Source organism: Mauremys reevesii, linkage group 18 (assembly GCF_016161935.1).
Source record: "Mauremys reevesii isolate NIE-2019 linkage group 18, ASM1616193v1, whole genome shotgun sequence".
Classification (NCBI taxonomy): domain Eukaryota; kingdom Metazoa; phylum Chordata; order Testudines; family Geoemydidae; genus Mauremys; species Mauremys reevesii.
The window spans coordinates 28,795,575-28,812,983 of record NC_052640.1 but is presented as its reverse complement, the minus strand read 5'-3'; the positions used below and the strand labels follow the sequence as shown (position 1 = coordinate 28,812,983).

The following is a 17,409-nucleotide window of genomic DNA, read 5'->3' as shown; positions in this document are numbered from 1 at the left end:
TGGTGCTCACATTATCTGGGTGTTATTAGCAGAGCGCTGTGCTAATAAACAGAGTGGTCTGACAAACTGTGAGTCCTGAGTCTAACTTTGACAAGACTCTGTATGAAGCCTAATCAGCTCTCTCTAAACAGGAGAGAGGGACAGGTCAAATAGTGCCTCTGATTCTTAGGCAGAGCCCACGCCACCAAGCAAAACACCTGTGCCCGACTCACTCTCTCTTCACTAGGATCTGGCATCCAAACCTCCTGCTTAGTGAGTGCAGTTCAGTTGTGGGTCCCCAGTGCTTAATTTGTAATGAAAGAGGTGCTGGGGCTCAAGCAAGTTTGTTACTTTCATAACTGATGTGACAAGCCCAGAGGCCCCAGGTCTATGAACTGCCGAGCCTAGAGGTGCCGGGGCTCAGCCCTGGCAAGCCCTAGCACAAATGAAGCACTGAGGGAATAAGGAGAACAACATGTCATGACCCCCACATTTAATACTTAAGTGATTTGTAACCCAACACCAGCCAAACTTGTTCACTTGTGCAGCACAGCTCTGTCTGCTGGATACCTAGGCAGAGTAGGTGAGTTCATGTAAATACAGTCTGGTCCTGAAGCCTTTCCACCCACCACTGGCTCAGCACTAGTTGTCAGTTGCTCATTCAGACCTTGCTTATAAATAATAATTTGAAATGATTAGGTAGGCTAATATAGCAGAAACAAATGTGCCGACATTGTCATAAATAAAAGCTGTATGAGGAAGCTAGTCTTTGTTCATACTTTTCAAACCCATTATGCTTTCTCAGGTACAAGTACTTTCTCATATACAAAAAAAGAACAGGAGTACTTGTGGCACCTTAGAGACGAACAAATTTATTTGAGCATAAGCTTTCGTAGGCTACAGCCCACTTCATCAGATGCATGGAGTGGAAAATACAGTAGGAATATATATATATATATATATATATATATATATATAGATATTTGATGTTCTCTGTGTGTGTATATATATATATATATATATATATATACACACACACAGAGAACATGAAACAATGGGTGTTACCATACACACTCTATCGAGAGTGATCAGTTAAGGTGAGCTATTACCAGCAGGAGAGAAAAAAACTTTTTGTAGTGGTAATCAAAATGGTCCATTTGCAGCAGTTGACAAGAAGTTGTGAGGAACAGTGGGGGGGAAATCAACATGGGGAAATAGTTTTACTTTGTGTAATGACCCATCCACTCCCAGTCTTTATTCACGCCTAATTTAATGGTGTCCATTTTGCAAATTAATTCCAATTCAGCAGTCTCTTGTTGGAGTCTGTTTTTGAATTTTTGTTGTTGTAATATTGCGACTTTTAGGTCTGTAATCAAGTGACCAAGGAGATTGAAGTGTTCTCTTACTGGTGTTTGAATGTTATAATTCTTGACATCTGATTTGTGTCCATTTATTCTTTTGTGTAGACTGTCCGGTTTGGCCAATGTACATGGCAGAGGGGCATTGCTGGCACATGATGGCATATATCACATTGGCAGATGTGCAGGTGAACGAGCCTCTGATAGTGTAGCTGATGTGATTTAGTCCTATGATGGTGTCCCCTGAATAGATAATAGACAGAGTTGGCAACAGGCTTTGTTGCAAGGATAGGTGTCTGGGTTAGTGTTTTTGTTGTGTGGTCTCAGAGGTTCTCAAACTGGGGGTCAGGACCCCACAGAGGGTCGTGAGGTTATTACATGGGGGGGGGTCCCAAGATGTCAGCCTCCACCCCAAACCCCACTTTGCCTCCAGCATTTCTAATGGTATTAAATATATTTAAAAGTGTTTTTAACTTGGGGGGGGGGGTTCACACTCAGAGGCTTGCTATATGAAAGGGGTCTGCTCTCTGCATGTATATACTTTTAAAGTGTATATTAATGTTTCGATGTCAATTCAAATTTCCAACCAAGGGCTAAATTTGAGGAAGGGGGGGGGGTCCTAGGGAAATCCCTGCTCCCCCCGGTGAAAGTGAGTGAGGACGGGGGAGAGCGATGGGGGTGGGGGGCGGCGAAGGGGCGGGGCAGGGTGCTGGCACCCTAGGGTGGGGTCAGGGATGATGTAAATGGACTGGGGCCCGCCCCATCCCCCAGGTCTGTGAGTTCGGATCTGGGGCCGGCGGGGGATGTTCAGCTCGTTGGCTGCCCCCAGCCCAGCCCAGGCCGGGCCCGGCGGTGCAGGGTGCGGGCGGCCGCCGGGAGGGGAGGGGCGGGGCTGACGCTGCCCGGGCCCGGCGCGCGATGGCGGCGGCGGCGCGAGGTGAGCCCGGCCGGGGCCGGAACGAGCCGCGCCTCGGGTGCTGCTGGGCGGGGAGCGGCCCGGGCTGGGGCAGGCGGGAGGGTCGCGCCGGGCTCGGGCTGATCGGCGGCGGCTGGACCGGGCCCCCGGGGCTGCGGTGGCGGGAAGGGGGGCCCGGCCCGGTTCGGTTCAGGGTCCCCGCCGGGGTCCGGACTCGCTTCACAAAGGCGCCAAGGGGCGGAGAACTCGAGCCCGAGCCCGCCCGCCGCGGGCACAAAGCGGGTCTCCGGGCCGCGCCTTGGCTCGGGTGGGGGCTTGTGTTACCGTCGGTGCGACTAGCGGGGAGGGGGGGGGCGGTGTCCCTGCTGCTCCCGGGACTCGGGCAGGGCCGCGGCCTCGCCATGGGGCGGGAGTTTAGCGGCGCCTGGGGCGGGGCCGGGGCTGGGTACCTGGGGCGGGTCGGACTCAGCAGCAGGCAGGGAGGGGGTTGGCGCTGTGCAGCGGGGAGCACCAGCGGGTTCAGTTGGGAGGCTGGGGGAGCCCTTGGCCATGCAGTGGTAAGTCTGAGGGCCAGTCTCCACTGCTGCGCGGGGTCCATCTGAGATACACAACTTCAGCTACGGGAACAGCGGAGCCAAAGTCGACGTACTTAGATCCACTCACCGCAGTCTCTTCGCTGCAGTAGGTCGGCAGCTGACGCTCTCCCGTCGACTCTGCTTGCGCTTCCTGTCCTGGTGGAGTACCGGAGTCGACGGGAGAGCGCTCAGCCGTCGATTTATCGCCTCTAGGACCGATTGCTGCCTGCCGATCCGGCGCGTAGCGTAGACAAGCCCTGAGACATGCTCCGGTTTCCCCAGGTGGAGCAATAGGTGTGAGGAAGGGGGTGGGAGCCTGGAGAGGTCCAGGTGACTGGGACGCACCTTGGCTGTGAGTGGTCAACCTCCTCCTCGCTGGAAAAAAAAGCCCCCCCCGCGACCAGAGGAGGGAGGTTGGCGAGACTCTCCTGCGACTGGGGGGGCTTCTTGGTCCCTGTCCCGCTCACGTCTCGGGGCGGCGGAGTTCTGGGGGCGCTCCGCGCTGGCTCCGCCCGCCGAGAGCAGTGGGCGCTGTCCGGGATTCTCTGCTCGGTGTCCCCATCAGGCTCCTCCTTCTGACCCTTTGACCTCACTCCTGCCCCTGTTCTTTTATTAGTTGTCCCCGATAACTAGTACCTTGGCTGTGAGGCTGGAATGAGTAGCTATGATTGGTAGGGAAGGTGGGGGAGGAAAATGGAAAGATACAAAGAGTGGAGGATGGAGGAGTGAATTGGGGGGATGCTTGGGGGAAGGGAACTGGGTCTCTAACGGGGGCCTGAAGCAGAGGGATTGGATTTAGGAGTCACATGGAGGGGAGAACTGGAAGATGCTGTGGACTGGGAATCAGGCTGGAGCCAGGGGGTCTGAGATGCAGGAAACCTGTTCCTTTAAGGAGTATAAGGAAGAGTGCAGTGTCTGCTCCCAGAGCCATACAGCAGCACTGGGGCACTCTACCAGCAACTCCCAGGGTGTGTGGAGGGACAAATTGCCATTGACAGTGCAGATCTGAGCGAATGAATGAATTGGTTTGCAGAACTGCCGAATGACCCTCTCAGGGAGAAGCAAGAATTTTGTTTGAAGTTCCTATTCTTTTGCCGAGATCAAAACTAACTAAGCAAGTCTGTAGTTAAGCTAATATTGTTTTCAGTTGGCAGTGTCCCTGTGTGAAACCTGCCCCAGATGACCCACTGGCTTCTGAACTACAGCTGCGAAACATACGCTGCCTGATTCAAAGGGGAATGGCCAGAGACACTCTGCCCAAGTAGAGCTTTCAACAGTGAAGTTCTTGGACTGTTTTGCTTGTGGACAGACGATAAAGTGATGGATTCTAGTGTAACCTGTGTCTCTCCTGAACTGTGTAACCTGTTTCAAACCAGCTGTATTTAAAACATTGCTTAATGGCAGTGTTATTGTCTAACTCTCCCTGCTGCACCTGGGAGGAGCTTTTCCTGGTGGTTTCCTAGTCTGATCTGAGTGACAATGAAGAACTCTGATTTGTATCTTGCAGATGCTGTTGGTAAGTAAGTATTAGAGCTGGTCAAAACTTGTGTTCTGTGGAAAAAAATTTAAAACAAAGTTTGAGTGTGCAAATGCAAAAATGTGTGTTTCAGTGAAAAAAAAATTATTTTCATTTTGGTGGGGGAAATCCTTCACTTTCTTTTTAAACTCCCCTCCCCCATAATTTTTTTCCAAGTAGGGGAAACAGGTAAGAAATTACACATAAAAGAAAGTGAGGGGAAAACACTTTTTCTCATTGGGGGGAAAAAAAAGTTTACATCTAGAAAGGACCATCAGATCTTTGAGTCTGACCTCCCACTACATCTCACTAACTGTATTAAGCCCAAAGACTTTAGTTGGGCCAAAGTATTTTGGCTCTGAGAAAAAGCGAACAGGTGAGGCCAAGGTCCCTGTGATATCAGGGAATGATTAGATGAGCTGTGCACAGGAAATCCCGGCAGGTGATCCATGCCTCATGCTACAGAGGAAGGCAGAGAAGACCCTAGGGGCTCTCACCATTCTGAGCTGGAGGAAAATTCCTTCTCAACTCCAAATCTGGTGATCAGTGTGACCTTGAACATGTGAGCAAAAGGCACTATCCAGGCTTACTTTTCAAAGGAAAAAGGTTACTTTTGAATGTAAATGTTTTTTTTTTTCCCCTCACACTTCTTTAATGAGAAAAATGGGGGAGGAGGGTGATGGGAGGAAAAAATAAAGAGGGCATTTCCCCATCATTTTTAAACAAATAATTGCAGACATACTGAAAAATAACCTCTCCGTGAACTTATTTGTTTTGAAAGTATCTCTGAAAACTAAAACTTCACCTCCTCCAAAGACATGTTTGATGGGTGGGAGAAAGAGTGGAGTTTTTTTGACAACCCCATTTTTTACCAAAAAAAAATTTTTTTAATGAAAAACTTTAACCAGGTCTATTAAGTATGTGCCAAGTAAGTAGCTGACAGTGCTTGCTGTTGGAAGGATTTATTATGATTAACGTATGTTGCACATTTACTGCTTTGGAGAATGACTCATTTGTGAACTGCTCCTGATGTTTGCTGCATCTTTTGGGCAACTGATTTTCATCCATGGGGTTGTTCTCATCAACGGATCACTGTTCGTTATTTGCATGGTGGCTGATTGCCCAAGTTACATGGCTTTGCTTTTGATCCTTGAGTGGATCACAGACATTTTAAACAGGAGGAGAACTGGGAGTAACCCTGGGTCACTACAAAAAATAGTCACACCTTCTTGTCAACTGCTGGGAATGGGCCACATCCACTGTGATTGAATTGGCCTCGTTAGCACTGACCCCCCACTTGGTAAGGCAACTCCCATCTTTTCATGTACCTGCTTACTGTATTTTCTGCTCCATGGATCTGATGAAGTGGGTTATATCCCATGAAAACTTATGCCCAAATAAATTTGTTAGTCTCTAAGGTGCCACAAGACTCCTTGTTGTTCTTTCCACTTTTTTATGATGGATTTTCAAATGAAGATCATTAGTGCTTAAAAATGTATGGTGATTTTGGGATTTGGAGAGAACTTGATGAATCCCCAGAAAATGCCTGAATCCTTTAGAATAATAAATAACAAGAGGTCGTAAATCAATATGAATGGAATTTGGTCCTTGTATTTGTAAAAATATTCATTAAATATTTTCTTTTAAACTTCAAGCCTTTCTACTAGCTGATCAGTTGGCGGCTGATCAGCACCTCAGACTGTTCATCTCTCATAGCACTAACAAGAACTAAGACTGTTGTAGGCCTCAGATACTGGCTGCACTTACTTCTTAGCTACAGGAAGAACATGGAAGTCAGTATGTAATAACAAGCTTTCTGTGAATTCCCACGTTGGAATCATGTCCTCCCTCATTTCACAGCTCTCCGTGTCAAGGACTGCCTGTGTCTCTCCCCCATCGGCCTGAAGATTACAGCCGGGAGTCTGGATCCAGAGCGTGTTTCATTTCTCATTTCAGACTATGTTTGACATTGCTGTCTAGCTCTCCTGAGGAGGAGTGGCAGGAGCTAGCAGGATGGCAGAAGTTGCTGTAGAAGGACGTGATGAGGGACAACGACAAGACTTTGATCTCACTGGGTAAAAATTATTACGTAACTCCTCACTTAAAGTTGCCCCAGTTAACATTGTTTCATTGTTATGTTGCTGATCAATTAGAGAACATGCTCATTTAAAGTTGTGCAATGCTCCCTTATAACGTTTTTTGCAGCCACCTGCTTTGTCCACTGCTTGCAGAAACGGCAGCTTGTTGGAGCTAGCTGGTGGGGGCTTAGAACTAGGGTGGACTGGCAGCTCCCCTAAATTCCCTGTGTGGCTGCCGCCCAGCAGGCTATCAATTGCCGGGCAGTTCAGCTGTGCTCCCCCCACTGCCATGTGCTGCTCCTGGGAGCCTCCTGCTTGCTGTGCAGAGCTGCGGGGGGAAGAGAGGTGCTAATGTCAGGGTGTCCCCTTGCTCCTGCCTCACCCCCCCTGCTTCTGTACCTTATCTCCACGGAGGGGGGGAGAGACAACAGGGCTCAGGACGGAGGGATCTTGCTGGCAGAAGCTGCTGTCTCAACTTGCTAATCTTCTTAAAAAGGCAATGTACTTAGAGTGGGGTCAGCGTACTTAAAGGGGCAATGCGCATCTCTCTCACACTGTGTGTTTCTCTGTCTCTGCCATGCTGTCTTCCCTCCCTACATTCGTGCTGCCTTGTAGAGTGTGAGGCTACATTAACAACAATGTGTTAACCCTTGAGGGCTCAGCTGAGTGCTAGTTCATCATTTAGCAGTAAGGCATTCCCTGGGAAATATCCCACCCTCTGACTCCACCACCTCAACCAAGCTTCACAATCATCATTGCTGTGTACAGTATTAAATTTTGTTTAAAACTTCTTGTGTGTGTATATAATATATACATACACACAATGTCTTTGGTGAAAAAAATTTCTCTGGAACCTAACACCCCCGCCCCCCTTACGTTAATTCTTATGGGAAAATTGGATCTGCTTAACATCGTTTTGCTTGTTCATTTTTCAGGAACAGAACTACAACGTTAAGTGAGGAGTTACTGTATTCACTAGTTTGCAGAAGTGGCATTAGCTGTAAGGGGCCTGAGTGATCTTCAGATCAGGGTTTTTCTCATGTTTGCACCTGCATTCCTTTGGGTGGGGGGGAATTTGCTCCAGTCAATGGAGACTCAAAATACAGAAGGTAGCTCTAATCCCTCTCTTTGCAGTATTTTCTGGTTTAGGACAATGTCTGTACTTCTCCATCTCTGTCTAGCCCAGAAGCAGAAATGAGTTGCTGGGTCATTGTACGTGATGCATTGGTGCAAATAAGGGATGTTCCATGTGGAAAGAGAGTCAATATTCTAATAGAAGCAATTTCAATTTTCTGCAATTCAGCATCCATACAATCAGCCAGGAAATTGCCTGTCTCTCATCTAAATCATTCGTGGCCAAAGAGTTCTGTACAGTTATGTGGTGTTTGTCTTTTATGAATCTCCTGCAGAAATACATTGAATCTCAATCCCAGTTCCTTGTAACCTCTTAGGAAAGAGATCAAGGTGTCATTGCGGACACATCAATGAAGAAGTTTACTCAGTGTGTAGTGGTTACTGAGTAAGAAATTAAGATATTAGGCTGGACTGTGACAGACAGAAAACATTACAAAGTTATCTGTAGTACAGCTTCACCTTAAATAATGCTGTATTCATTTTTGGGGCCTTTATCTCCTAGACTATAGCCTGTGGTATGCAGGAGGCCAGATTAGATTATCACAGTGGTGTCTTCTGGCCTTTGAATCTGGGAATCATATGACGGAAGAGACCCATTAAAGAGACCGATATTGGTATTTTAGTAAAGCATTTGATAGAGTATTGCAAAACCTTACTCCCAAAATTGGGTGGGATAGGAGAAGAATTTTTTGGCTATAAAACAGTCCAAAGACCACAAACTAGAATTAACAACAAATAGCCATGTTCTGGGTTGGGAGATGGTTACGGCAGCATTTGGTCCAGCATTTAAAATGGTGGTCATTGCGCTGGATGGGGAGGTAAGCAGCATGCCAATGGATTTAGGAGGTGATGCTAAACTGGGAAGAATTGCAGACGCCAATTAGGACAGGAAAACAATAGGGAATGTTGCAAAATAACAAAACTACAAACAATATGGCAGCTAATATATTTGGGGACAGGTTGAAATGCTTCCATTGGAAGGACAATCCTGAGATGCAGTAATGCTGAATGAGACTTTTACAAAATACCAAATACTCAGTGCTTGCCAAGTAACAGAAAACATTGTGTGATTCTTTTTTTTTTTTTGATGACAGGCGTCCTGTCAGCAAACCAGACATTGTGTCCCTGATTGAACGTGAGGAAGAGCCATGTGTCTGGGCTCACCAGGATTTGAGGGAAAGAGACTTTTCTAAAGGGGTTTCCTCTGGTGGGTAATAACTAATGAACTCTTCAGAAACTTTGAGTGAGGTAATGAGCTGAGAAAGAAGCCTGCATTTCATGAGCTTCTATTGAAACAGCTTTTGTCACCTCCAGTCAGCTTAGTAGCCAGCCATTATTACATCTTTTTGGCAGGCGTCTGTCATGGATTCCTACCTATCTTGACTGGCTTTGGATTGTAGCCTCCCCCTTTGGACTTATGAGTGGTCAGGTGGGATGGCAGGACATAGTGGATATCATTGTCTTGCCTCTTTGTAGAGCTTTGAAACATTAGCTAAGCCATCAGGTGGAGAGGGAGCTTCTGAATCATAGAAATGTAAAGCTGGAAGGGACCTTCAGAGGCTCATTTAGTTCATCTGCCTGCACTTAGGCAGGACCCAGTCCTAGGAAACCTAAACCAACCCTGACAAGTGTTTGACCTGTTCTGAAAAACCTGCAATGAGACTGATTCCACAACCTCCTTAGTTAATAGAATCATAGAAGATTAAGGTTGGAAGAGACCTCAGGAGGTCATCTAGTCCTGCTTTGAGCAGAGGGTTGGACTAACACCAACCAAATCATCTCAGTCAGGGCTTTGTCAGTTAACCTGTTCCAGCACTTAACTATCCTTAGAGTTAGAAAGTTTTCCCTAATATCTAACCTAAATCTCCCTTGTTTCAGATTAAGCTTCTTGTCCTTCCTTCTGTGACTATAGAGAACAATTGATCACCATTGTCTTTATAACAGCCCTTCACGTACTTAATGACTGTTATGGGGTCCCCCTTCAGTCTTTTCTCCAGACTAAACGTGCCCAGTTGTTTTTAACTTTTCTGCATAAATTAGGTTTTCTAAGCCTATTATCATTTTTGTTGCTCTCCTCTGGACAGTCTCCAATTTGTCCACATCTTTCTTCAAGTGTGGCACCCAAAACTGGACACTGTACTCCCACTGTACTCAGCAGTGTGGCCTCAGGTGAACAGTTACCTCCTGTATATACAACACTCCTGAAGGGAGATGGAAGGAATATTTTCAGCTTTTCTAATAGAGCATGTAGTCAGAACGCCAACATGATATGCTGTATGTTTATATGCTTTACATTCACGAGTCCAATGTCCTTTGTGTGTTGAAGTAACATCTGGATTCTCCATTTATTCCAGCAGATGATGGAATCAAGTGGAAGACTGAAGAGAATCATCAGCAGGGAAATTCTGAGGGTTTGGCAGAGCACAGGAATTTATCACAAAGAGAGAAAGCAAATAGCTCTGATGAGGGAAATACGTATGAGGGTGAACACAAGCCAGCCGGCCAACACAGGAACGCAGGGGATGAGAGCGTGGAGAAATCCACTCCAAATGAAAGACCTTTCAGCAAATGCCAAAACATTCCTATCCGCACAGGAGAGAGACCCCATAAATGTACTGAGTGTGACAAAAGCTTCACTCGCCGCTCCCATCTTCTTCAGCACCAGAGAATCCACACGGGGGAGAGGCCTTATAAATGTACCGAGTGTGAGAAAAGCTTCAGACAGAGATCAGAGCTGATCGATCATCAGCGAACGCATACTCAAGAGAAACCCTACAAATGTGACAAGTGTGGGAAAAGGTTCATTCGGAGCACACGGCTTATTCAGCATCAAAATGTTCACAATGGAGTGAAACCCCACAAGTGCCCCCAGTGTGAGAAAAGTTTTAGCTGGATCTCATCAGTTATTAAACACCAGAGAGTCCATACAGGTGAGAAACCCTATAAATGCCCCGACTGTGAGAAAACCTTCAGCTGGAGCTCGACCCTTATAAAGCATCGGAGACTCCACACAGGAGAGAGACCCTATAAATGCCCTACCTGCACAAAGTGTTTTGTACAGAGTGCAAATCTTATTAAACATCAGAGAGTCCACACAGAACAGAAACGCTATACATGTGGGGAATGTGAGGAAACCTTTCTGATCAGGTCTCATTTCATTCTGCATCAGAGAATGCACGCAGGAGAGGAACTCTACAAGTGTGATGGCTGTGAGGAGTGGTTTGGTCTTGTCTCGGACCTTCATAAACATCAGAAGAGCCACACAGGAAAGAAGCCCTATAAATGCTCCGAATGCGACAAAAGCTTCAACAAGAGTTCAAATCTTATTAAGCATCAGAGAATCCACACGGGAGAGAGACCCTATAAGTGTCCCGACTGTGACAAAAGCTTCATTCAGAGCTCTCACCTGATGCTCCATCAGAGAGCGCACAGGGGAGAAAAACCCTACAAATGCCTGGACTGTGAGAAAAGTTTCCACCAGAGCTCCCATCTCATTCAGCACCAGAGAGTCCACACGCAAGAAAAGCCCTTTAAATGTCCTGAGTGTGAGAGAAGTTTCAGCCGAAGCTCGGTGCTAAATAAACACAAACTTATCCACGTGGGAGACGAGAGCTATAAATGCAGCCAGTGTGAGGAAACCTTCAATAGCAACTCCCGCCTTCTTCAGCACAAGAGAACCCACCACGTGGAAAGACCTTACACATGCCCTAGCTGTGAGAAGAGTTTCAGTCGCAGTTCGCAGCTTATGCTCCATCAGAAAAACCACGCAGCAGAGAAACCTTACAAGTGTGCTGACTGTGACAAAGGCTTCATTTACAGCTCACATCTAATTCAACATCAGAGAACTCACACTAGAGAGCGACCTTATAAATGTCAAGTGTGTGAGAAAAGCTTCATTCAGAGCTCACATCTCCTTCAGCATCAGAAAATCCACACGGGAGAGAGACCTTTTAGATGCAGTGATTGTGAGAAAACCTTCAATCGGAGCTCCAATCTTATTAAACACCAGAGAACTCACACCAGGGTGAACCTGTAAGAGATGCTTCCATATGAACTCCACGCTCTTGACTATAAGAGTATTCACACACAAGGAAAATCCTATAAATATTCCATGGGTGAGAGAACCTTCAGTCAGAAATGTCATGTTGTTCTTCAGCTTCACTGTACTGAACTGAATTAAGGTCTCTAGGAAACTTGCCTTGACCTTCTTATACTGGCAAGAGTTTTGCTGGTATAAATTATACCCGTTTCCCCAACAATATACTATCCTGGCAAATGGACTCATTTGCTGATTATAACTATGCCTACACTACACACTGCCAGCACAGGTATGTCTATTAAGGGTGTGATGAGGTGTGATTTGTGAGTGAACAATGTGCTGGTAAAAGCCCCTAGTGTACGCACAGTTACATTGTCAAAATTTGCACTTTTACCAGTAGAATTTATTTTGTTTGTGTGGGGATGAGGACGGACACTGTAATAAACTATACCAGCAAAATGCTATTTTGCCAGTATCACCTGAGTCCAAGTTAGCAGCAGTCTGTGGGTATTGTATATTGGTATAATACATTGGTATAGCTATATTGGCAAAGTCTTACAAGTGTCAGACTCCAACGCAGTATGTAACAAAGCGTTGATTGCCCGAAGTGAATAGTTAAGCTCCCCTAAAAATGGGAAAGAGTCCGCAACTTGATACCTGTCCATGTGCAGAGAAAGAATAGACACTCCCCCCCCCCCCCCCCCATCCCCCGGTCACAAGAATTGATCAGAGGTGATTGTGATGAACTAGGAATGTTCTTAATGTTTTCTCTGAATACTGTGTTGGTGCCTCAGTGTCCCTTAGGCAGTTCTTAAGTATCTAGCAGAGCAAAGGGCCAGTGCACCCAAGTGCCTAACCCTCTGTCTCCTAGCAACTAATGGCCTGGGCCCCTTCTCTGCAAAGGTGCCAGCTGAAGATGTTGGAGACAGAGGTCAGGTGACCTCCTGGCCCGGGAAAGGAGCTGAGCAGAGGAGGAGGGGCTGGAGGGGGTTTTCTGTCTGGAGCTGGCTGGGGACAAGGAGTGAAGTGCAGACGTGGGGGTCTGGCTCACTGCCCCCCCCCCCCAATGGACCCGGCCGAGGGGTCCGGTTCGCTGTATCTACAAGCTGTTTTAGACCCTGTTCCTGTCATCGAATAAACCTCTGTTTTACTGGCTGGCTGAGAGTCACGTCTGACTGCAAAGTGGGGGTGCAGGACCCTGTGGCTTCCCCAGGACCCCGCTGGGGCGGGCTCACTGTGGGAAGCGCACGGAGGGGCAGAGGATGCTGAATGCTCCAAGGAGAGACCCAGGAGGTGAAGCCATGTGAGCTTCTTGCCCTGAACAAGTCTGCTCCAAGGGAGAAGAGGCTCCCCAAAGTCCTGACTGGCTTGGTAGGGAGCAGTTCCAGAGCATTGTCCGGTGACTCCATGACAGTGATTATTTAGCTTCTGCTTTTCAGGTCATGTATTCAATCATCTGTCATTGGGACTGTTCCACCTGGAAGAGAGAGTAACTTACATGATCATTAAATATTCAGATGGTGTAAAACTGGTGCAAGCTGCAAATGCCATTGAGGAAAGAGAAATAAGTCAAAGGGGCCTGGGGGGATTAGGCACCCCATATGGGTAGAAGTCAACAGGCTAAGTAGGAAAATGAAAACTGCTGCATGTGGGCAAAAGTGATCTGAAATACAAGTAGTCACTGGCAAAGAAAGCTAGCGTGAGTGGTGCTGAAGATAAAAGACAACAGTATAGAGATGTTTGCTTTCGGGCGTGTCATTGTACAGTCATCTTGCCTGAATCTAGCTCAGACTATCACTAATGAATTAGAGGTTGTGACTGAGAGTCCAACACTGAGTTCTGTTCCCAGCTGTCCCATGGACTCTTGCTTTGTGTCTCTGTAGAAGAGAAAAACAAATGTCATTTTGGGTTGTAATTGCAGAGGCATGAGATACCAAAATAGCTGTAGAACAGTCTCCAATGAGAAGTGATGAGATTCATGTTGCTTGGGCCTTTTAACACTAGACTGGGCACATCCCTGGAAAATATTCAGTGTTGGTTGTCTGATTTGGGGGAAGGGGTAATTTCTGATCTGACAGTACACCAGCAGGCTGTTGTATTTTTTTTGTTCTTAAGGATAAAAAAAATTAGTAAATCTTTGGAATTAAAATGTTGTTTTATCAAACTTGCTGATTGTCTGGAGGAATTAATCATTTAGCTGAGGAAGAAAACAATGAAAATCTTTTTGTAAGTGAAATGAGCTGACGTGGTGCTTCATTCCAAGGGCTACGCTAGTTTTTAACCATCAGTATTTGCATGCGACTCGAGCAGAGGAAGGCTACAGCGGCAGGAGTTCCAGTGGCTCCTTTGGGTATGTTCAACATGGCATAGTCAGCTGAAGCCTGCTGGGCTGAAACCAGCATTGAAATTTGAGCCACTGGCTCTTCTAATTGGCCAGAGGTGTGATGTCATCAGCAAACAGCTCAATGGCCCCACCTCTGTGCAGCGGTTTGTATAAATAAAAAAAAAATTAAACTGAAAACTCTAGTGTGATATAGACTGGTGAGGGAGAAGCCTGCTCCTGGAGTTGGGAAGGGATGCTCCCAGTGTGCAGTGTCTTCAAATGGCTACGTTGGGTAGCCTGTGAATTTATCAAAGAATCATAGAATATCAGGGTTGGAAGGGACCTCAGGAGGTCATCTAGTCCAACCCCCTGCTCAAAGCGGGACCAATCCCCAGATTTTTACCCCAGCTCCCTAAATGGCCCCCTCAAGGATTGAACTCACAACCCCGGGTTTAGCAGGCCAATGCTCAAACCACTGAGCTATCCCTCCCCCCAACTTAGTGCTGCTATGTTCTCTAGCAGGGCTGTCTGTCTTTGTATCACTCTCACTATCTTGTCAATGCGCTCTGTCCACAGCTCACTGTCCTCATCTCTCCTTGATGTCATGGTAAAGGAAACCTTCCCTCCACTCTTCAGTCTTCTTCTGCCTTTACAGATGCCAACACAAATATGCCTTCTCATGTGCATGTGCTCTCTCTCTTCCCCCCTCCTGAAGATTTGCATGGCGTTCAGCCATGGATAATGCTTCCGTCCATGTGGGCAACAATGTGTCAGGACCGGGGGGGAGGGGTAGAAACAGCACAAGTACGGTAGCTGTTGTCTCAATTCTAGTCTCCATGCCAATAATAATAATAGTGTTGCTTTTCTTTTGTTTTGGAATTCCATTCACATGGGACCACCAAAGCTTGGAGATGGTAAGATCTTTTTCCACCTTGCTTCTCTCCTTGTATAGGGCCTCTGTAGAAATGCCAGGTTGGTGGTGGACTGGGAATTGGGGAAGGTGAGGGGGGAGGCAGCTGGGGGCAGGTTAAGCTCACGTGCACAGCTGTAGGCTCTCCGTACGTGGTGAATATGATGCTGAGGGCATCTCTCCAAAGGCAGAGCAAGATCTTGTTCAACAAGGCCATGGGCAAACCGGGAAGATGTTCTGCACCGCTCTTTGCCAGGCTGGTGCCGGAGTGGAAGGGTAGAGCCAAGTGAGCTGCACTGCCTTGCAATGTGCATGGAAAAATAGTCATGTCTTTGCCTTGAGTTCTCTTTTGTGGTACCTGCAGAGCAGCACAACATGCACTGCAAAATCAATGGAATTTTGCAGGAATGGCTCCAAGCCCAAGGGATCAGATAGCCATGATTGCCTTAATATTGCTACACATTTAACATGTCCCTGTAGCCTTCTTTAGGCAACGTACCTCCTCAAATCTCAAGGCAGCTAAAAGTTGAGGTAAGCCCAAGTACTTTCTGTCTCTGGCGCTACACTGAGCATGCCTGCTGTGCAGCCCATGTATTTGACTTATATTTTTTTTTTAGACTAGTGTGGTGCCCCTGTCTTGGGTGGGTGGGAAGGAGCAGGAAGCAGCATAGGAAGGGGGTGAGTAACGTGTTTCACTGATGGTTGTAGGATTTGATATTTTAGAGAAATTGCTTTGGAGCACTCCCCTAATGCACAACCACCCAACACGGTGCCCTGAGGGTACCTGGAATAAAGCTGGTTAAAGGTTGTATTTTGATACAGCTATGGGGAAAGGTCCCCTTTCCAGCAGTGTCAGGATGGGTCTTTGGCTGGCAATCCGGCATCTCCTGGGTCTGCAGCACTGCCTGTGTGAACTGGTGATATCCTGACTGGCTGGGCAATCTCCTGCTCAGGGCCCTGGTTGGCATCAGTGAAGGGTTCCTTGCTGCAGTCCAGAACAGGCTGGGGTTCAGTGGGGGACTGAAAAGCCACTCCAGCTACTCTCAAGAGATGCAGGGCTTGCCAAGTCGTCTTGTTGTCCCTGGAATTTTTGTAACCTCTGTGCTGCTGCATGGCATCCCCCTGACCACGGCACCTGGGTGGCCCACCTCTAAGGCTGGCTCTGGGCTGGCGTGTTGGGAGGTTAGAATCCGATGCTGTGAGTAGGGGAGGGGAGAGAGGTGCCTGCTGCAGGTAGAACTTGGACTGGCTTGTGGGAGCAAAATGGAGAGAAACAAAGAGTAAAGTCTGGGAGGTGATGGAGTGAATTGGGGGAATGCATGGGGGAGGGGAATTGGGTCTCTAACAGGGGCCCAAAGCAGTGGGATTGGATGTAGGGCTTGCCTGGACGGGAGAATTGGGAGATGCGGTGGGGGTGGGAATCAAGCTGGAGCCCGGGAGTTTGAGGAATAGGAATGTCTTGAATGCTGTTCCTTACAGAGTAAAAGAAGCATGCAGTGTCGCTCCCAGAGCCGTACAGGAGAACCGGGGCATGAAACCAGTAACTCCCAGGAAGTGCAGCAGGACAGATTGCTGCTGACAGCACAGGTCTGAGCGATGGAATGAATCAGCTTGTAGAGCTGCAGAATGACCCTTTCACGGTGGCAGATTAGTAGGGTGACCATATTTACCAGGACACCTGGTAAAGTTACTCGTATTCAAGCGAGTCATTGGCAATCAGTCAGAACTGTGCAGTACACACGTCTGTATTTTTGTACAGCAAGCACTTGATTTCTCCAGGATTAACCTTACAAATCTTGATTTGTACAAATGGCTGCACATGGGCAGGTAGCTTTTTGCCCGGTATGTGTAACTTCCGCAGGTCCCTTTGAATTATTTCTCTTTCTTCACAGCTCCTACCAATTTCATACCATCTCCATGAAGAGAGTTTGAAATTCAATAATCTCCATATTTAATACCACTGTTAGTCATTTCTTCTTTCAGACTAAACCACTAAACTCAGGACAGATGAGTGAACATGACCTGAAAAGCATAAGTTAAATAATCACCTCAACTCATTTCTTGTGATTGGGGAGTCTAGTGTTTCTCTGCACAGGGACAGGTATCAAGTTTCAGAGTCTGTCCCATTTTTAGGGGATCTTGACTCTTCAGGCAGACAAGGTTTGGTACTTATCGATTGTGTGGGGGTAAATTTATACTCAGGCCAGGTCTACACTTGGAAGACTTTGGCAGTAGAGCTTTGCCAATATACTGTCCCAGCAAAGAACTGCAAGCGTGGACACAGATGAGCAAAATGGCTGTGCCAGTTCTGTCTATTCCAGCCCCTCTCCTAAGCAAAATAAACTAGACTGGTAAGAGTGTGGTTTTCCCTGTATAATCACACCTGCACTCATGGCTTTTGCCAGCAGATTGGGCACAAATCCTACCTTCTCACTCGCTAACAGGCACAGCTGTGCTGGCAAAAACACAAGCATAGACATTTATACTGCATAAGACTCCATTTGCTGGTGTAGCTTATTTTCTTTGAGGAGATGGTCTAATCTATCATTTTTAACCCTTCAAAGGTAATTTTGTACTATTC

General features: G+C 47.1%; 1 protein-coding gene across 10 annotated transcripts in view; it reads left to right on the top strand.

Annotated features, from left to right (window-relative positions):
* The first annotated feature begins 2,233 nt into the window (after window positions 1-2,233).
* The window catches only part of LOC120385931 (zinc finger protein 271-like), a 19,841-nt gene continuing 4,665 nt past the window's right edge, over window positions 2,234-17,409 (top strand). For 4 of the 10 annotated variants that reach the window (XR_005589426.1, XR_005589428.1, XR_005589425.1 and 1 more), the window contains exons 1-5: window positions 2,236-2,274; window positions 3,976-4,344; window positions 6,301-6,419; window positions 8,651-8,763; window positions 9,911-11,671. Coding sequence is in view for 6 of the 10 variants with exons in the window: in XM_039504538.1 (XP_039360472.1) it covers window positions 6,358-6,419; window positions 8,651-8,763; window positions 9,911-11,592 (1,857 nt within the window). In the remaining 4 variants the exon portion in view is untranslated. Of the gene's footprint in view, window positions 2,275-3,975; window positions 4,349-6,300; window positions 6,420-8,650; window positions 8,764-9,910; window positions 11,680-17,409 lie in introns of those variants that run through there. The other 6 variants (XM_039504539.1, XM_039504536.1, XM_039504537.1 and 3 more) reach the window with 6 other exon arrangements.